Genomic DNA, 5,490 nt, shown 5'->3' on the forward strand with positions numbered 1-5,490 from the left:
CTCATTTGCACACACTGTATATAGACTTTTTGTTATCTTTTTTTCTAGTGTATGTTTTGTTTATTCCATGTGTAACTGTGTGTTGTTGTATGTGTCAAATTGCTTTGCTTTATCTTGGCCAGGTCGCAGTTGCAAATGAGAACTTGTTCTCAACTAGTCTACCTGGTTAAATAAAGGTGAAATAAAAAGATGTAAATACATTTTACAAGCTCAGTACATATAGTCACACCTTGTGTCTTTTTAATAAAATTAACTATCTATGGAAAAATACCCTTAAGCATTTCGGCCAATCAGTGGTCACCAACCTTTTCTGAGTCAAGATCACTTTCGCAGTCAAAAAGCAAACTGAGATCTACCCCTCAGAATTTTGATGACTCACTTCCTGTATGGTACTGACATCATCAAACTACAGGTCAGAGGTCAATGTAGACTGACACACATTACAACTCCCAGAAATATAATCTAGATATTTAGAAAATAGTTTCTATTTGTATGCTACAGCTCATCACACATTTACCACAGTCGGAGACAGACTGCACATTCATGTACATTCCATTCTCAGTACACAACATAATCCAGGACCGACACAATCACATGACCGTCTTGATCCAGGACCGACACAATCACATGACCGTCTTGATCCAGGACGGACACAATCACATGACCGTCTTGATCCAGGACCGACACAATCACATGACCGTCTTGATCCAGGACTGACACAATCACATGACCGTCTTGATCCAGGACCGACAGAGAGTGAACAACACAATCTCTGTATGCTCCCGCCCACTGATTATTAATTGAACCAATCACATTCGTTCTGCCCTCAGAACAACATTGAATAAAGGAAACTAAACTCCGCTAAACAGATCCTGGATCTAATCTGATCCTAGATCTAATCTGATCCTGGATCTAATCTGATCCTGGATCTAATCTGATCCTGGATCTAATCTGATCCTGGATCTAACCTGATCCTGGATCTAACCTGATCCTGGATCTGTATAAAAGGATGAAGCCACTCACTGCTTGACCATCGTCCTCAGTGTCGCCCTCTTCAGGCGTGGAGGAGGAAGGAGATTCAGAGCCGCGTTCCAGTTTATCGATGACTGCCTGTAGGCCGCGCTCGAAGGAGATGGCGTCAGCAGGACTCTGGAACGTCAGGCCAAACTTACGTTCCTCCACGCGCCAGTGATGAAAGATAGGGTTCACTTTGTTGTAGACCAGCCCCTTCTGCACAGCACACTCCAGCACCGGCTATATATATACACACACACACACACACAAACACACACACACACACACACACACACACACACACACACACACACACACACACACACACACAGAGGGGGATGTAGAAGGGATCACTGCACCAACGATCTACGGTCCTCCAAAAACAAGAGCTCCCACAAAACGCTGTACCATATCGTTATCGGATACATTAGTCAAATACGTTCACAATACTTCCACTGTGTTTGCTTTAGTTTGCCTCATACAACGGAACCAATGGACTAGTCCTCGGGTGACCCAGCACTGAAGACAGGCGTGACACACAGACTCACTGCTCGGTCGCGTAGCCGCTCTCCGCGTACAATGTATTCTCTCCGCCCCCTGCCTTCATGGCTCCTCCCCTTACATATTACCACGTGACTGAGGCCGCCGCCCCCCAGGGGTACCCAGCCGCCACTGGAGTCGTCACGCGTCATCACCACGGCTCGAACACGCACACTGAGGAGAGACGAGAGGAGATTAGACGACACAATGATACTCACACACACACACTGTACAGAACACACACATTCAAATACCATACACAAACATTTATGCACAAATTAATTCATACACACGCACACACACACACACACACACACACAGTTGAAAAGGAGAGAAACAATTAGAACCACAACCACCCTATGTAATACAATTTGATCGCTGCCTTTACAAAGGGGCGGAGGCAACTGGTCAAACATGAAATGAACAGAGTAGGAAAGTTCTTACAAGTTCATACCTATTTTAACAAATGAATAAGCATTCATATGCAGAGAGAGAGTAAGGCAGGAAGATGGACAGAGATATAAAGACAGAGAGAGATAAAGACAGAGATTATAGACAGAGAGATATAAAGACAGAGAGATTATAGACAGAGAGATATAAAGACAGAGAGATTATAGACAGAGAGAGATATAGACAAAGAGATTATAGACAGAGAGAGATATAGACAGAGAGAGATAGCGACAGACAGAGAGAGGGAGAGCGACAGAGAGAGATATAGACAGAGAGAGATATAAAGACAGAGAGAGATATAGACAAAGAGATTATAGACAGAGAGAGATATAGACAGAGAGATATAAAGACAGAGAGAGATATAGACAGACAGAGAGAGGGAGAGCGACAGAGAGAGAGAGCGACAGACAGGCAGCGAGAGAGATTATAGACAGAGAGATTATAGACAGAGAGAGATTATAAACAGAGAGATATATTATAGACAGAGAGAAAGAGATTATAGACAGAGAGATTATAGACAGAGAGAGAGAGAAAGCGACAGGCATAGAGATTATAGACAGACAGAGATTATAAGGAAGAGAGAGCGACAGAGAAAGATTATAGACAGGCAGAGAGAGAGTGACAGATAGAGATATTATAGACAGGCAGACAGATTATAAGGAAGAGAGAGCGACAGACAGAGAGATTATAGACAGGCAGAGAGAGAGAGAGCGCGAGCGACAGGCAGAGAGAGAGCGACAGGCAAAGAGAGATAGCAACAGGCAGAGAGAGAGAGAGAGAGAGCGACGGGCAGAGAGAGAAGAAGAGAATGCGACAGGCAGAGAAGAGAGAGAGAAAGAGACGACAGGCAGAGAGAGAGAGCGACAGGCCAGAGAGGAGAGGAGCGACGGGCAGAGAGAGAGAGAAAAGGAGAGCGACAGGCAGAGAGAGAGAGAGCGACAGGCAGAGAGAGAGCGACAGGCGCGAGAGAGAGAGAAAGAGAGAGAGAGAGCGACATGCAGAGAGAGAGCGAAAGAGAGAGAGAGAGAGAGAGAGAGAGCGACAGGCAGAGAGAGCGAGAACATACAATCCATGGTACAAATTACAACATAATCATGCTATGGTCTGTTGACACTGGCTACGATATCAAGCATCACTTAAAAATATATCTATTTAACATTTATTTAACTAGGCATGTCAGTTCAGAACAAATTCTTATTTACAATGACGGCCTACTCCGGCCAAACCTGGACGACGCTGGGCCAATTGTGCGCCACGTAATGGGAATCCCAATCACAGCCGGTTCGTGCTACAGCCTGGATTCGAACCAGGGTGTCTGTAGTGACGCCTCAAGCACTGAGATGCAGTGTCTCAGACCGCTGTCTCTCCGGAAACCTGTTTTATCAACATCCTTCTCGTGTTTCAAAACGTGAAGATTAATTTTTTATATATTTTTTAAAAGCACTCCTCCATTTTACATGTATTTATTTGTAGTCATGATGTTTGTCTATTTCCTAACCTCAGTGGGTCTACTCCTATAGAAGCATAGCAGAAGCACACTACTGGACTACGAGCCCCACCGTAGATATCAATGGTAGGAAAGGACGGAAACAGCCAGGTTTTTATAATGGACGGTCACGTGAACAAGGTAAATCTAATCTCGCCTAGGATGTGATGACTGCACCAATGAACACAGAACAGTTGGGACTGAATATTATATTATTATACAGTTACAAACAAACAAAAAATGTAAATAAACCATATCAGGGTTTACTCTTATTCCTGAGTAATGTAGTGTCACGGGGGAAATGGCACGGAATGAAAGACATATAGAGGCAAGGCGAAAATGACCGAATGGGAGTTGGGAGCAAGAATAATTGTTTCCCAGATGTATCAATGAACGCGCCCATTCGCCATCCGAGCGAGGCCCTGTACCTCGCAACACAACCCTCTCCTTCTCCTCTAGTCCGCCAGATGCACAATGAATGACTGTTTTAAATTCCATCACCGTGGATCGACAGAACTGCTAAGACACAGGGCATCATATCGTTACATTTTGTATTACATACGATTCCCATTATTGTTGCAATAATTGTGAAAACATTGCGTTCTCCTCTCTCCCTCTACTGCCTGCTCATCACACACTACGCTGCTATACGCACTCGCTCGCTAACACATCCTGATATTCCTTATTTTATGAATGAAATACAATAAAAAAACACAGCGATTTAACCTGCAATATCTCGAAGGGGAAAAAATGCAATCGTTTGGGGAAAAAAGGGAGAGATGAGTGGGTGCGAGGATAGAAAGAGGGAGCGATAGATGGGGGGAGGGGGCGACGAGAAAAGGGAAGGAGAGGAGGGGTTGAGGAAGAGGACGAGAGAAAAATCACATTTCATTCATAAAGTTGGGCTTTAAAAATCATAATGAAACCCGAGACGCGTTGATAAAAAAAATCCCATCGCCAACATCCCTCCCTAGGTTTACCGGATCCTGTGTCTGTGAATGAGAGCTTGGCCAAAACTCGCCATATTTTGTCAATTTCTTCCAATACATTTTACACGTTGACTGATTTATTTAACGGTTAAATAGAAGTCCTCGCCACTGCGTGACTATTACCTGGTAGTTCGCACAGTGGGTTTTTATCATTCGATTAGAAGACGTGTTGTCTTTGATAAGGTATTGAATCCTGTCTTTACACCGTTTAATATTGTAGCCCCCATGTAACCCTAATCATATATATACATATTTATCACATATTTGCATGAATATATCGGGAATGGGGCTGTATACTGTTGATTCAAGACTACGTAATGGTGTTTATCCTCAACTATATCAATAGACTGTACCTTTGTCTATCCTGAGGTTGCCTTCTTGTGTAACATCGGTGCTTATCAGAGATGAATGTAATGACCAAGCTAAATTGATTTCGTGTAATATCGTATGAAATAAAAAACAAGATAAGGACTTACTCGCCCTCCATGTCTCGGTGTAGCCGCTGCTTCGAGCTCCCTGCCCCGGTATCCCTGTCCTTTAGATCCCCCCCTTCGCCAGAACACACACGCGGACACTCACACCCTCACTCTGTCACTCTCTCGTTCTATCTCACTCTCTGCTCTCATTTTCTAATCCTTCTCTCCTCTCTCTCTCTCTCTCTCCACCTTTACGTCGTTTCTGTGTATCAGGATGGACTTGGGTTGCAGCAGCCATTTTCCGCTGGCAGAAGCGGTAGCATCCTCCCTCCCTCTTTCTCTAAATCACTCCCTCTCCCTCCCTCCCTCTTTCTCTAAATCACTCCCTCTCCCTCCCTCCCTCTTTCTCTAAATCACTCCTCTTCCCTCCTCCTCTTTCTCTAAATCACTCCTCTCCTCTCCTCTTTCTTAATCACTCTCCTCCCTTTTCTAATCACTCCTCTCCCTCCCTCCCTCTTCTCCAATCACTCCTCGTCCCTCCCTCCTCTTTCTTAATCACTCCCTCTCCCTCCCTCCTCTTTTCTCTAAATCACTC

At 44.4% G+C, this 5,490-nt stretch overlaps 1 protein-coding gene across 1 annotated transcript; it reads right to left on the bottom strand.

The window, feature by feature from the left end:
* Positions 1-558: 558 nt before the first annotated feature.
* LOC112080549 (sprouty-related, EVH1 domain-containing protein 2-like) lies at positions 559-5,210 on the bottom strand. The gene is made up of 4 exons (XM_024146347.1): positions 4,956-5,210; positions 1,563-1,728; positions 969-1,254; positions 559-734 (listed from the first exon to the last, which is right to left on the bottom strand). Exons 1-4 carry the CDS (start codon positions 4,964-4,966, stop codon positions 559-561), a joined length of 639 nt encoding a protein of 212 aa, XP_024002115.1. The 5' UTR covers positions 4,967-5,210.
* Positions 5,211-5,490: the final 280 nt, after the last annotated feature.

Source organism: Salvelinus sp. IW2-2015, unplaced genomic scaffold, assembly GCF_002910315.2.
Source record: "Salvelinus sp. IW2-2015 unplaced genomic scaffold, ASM291031v2 Un_scaffold16372, whole genome shotgun sequence".
NCBI lineage: Eukaryota > Metazoa > Chordata > Actinopteri > Salmoniformes > Salmonidae > Salvelinus > Salvelinus sp. IW2-2015.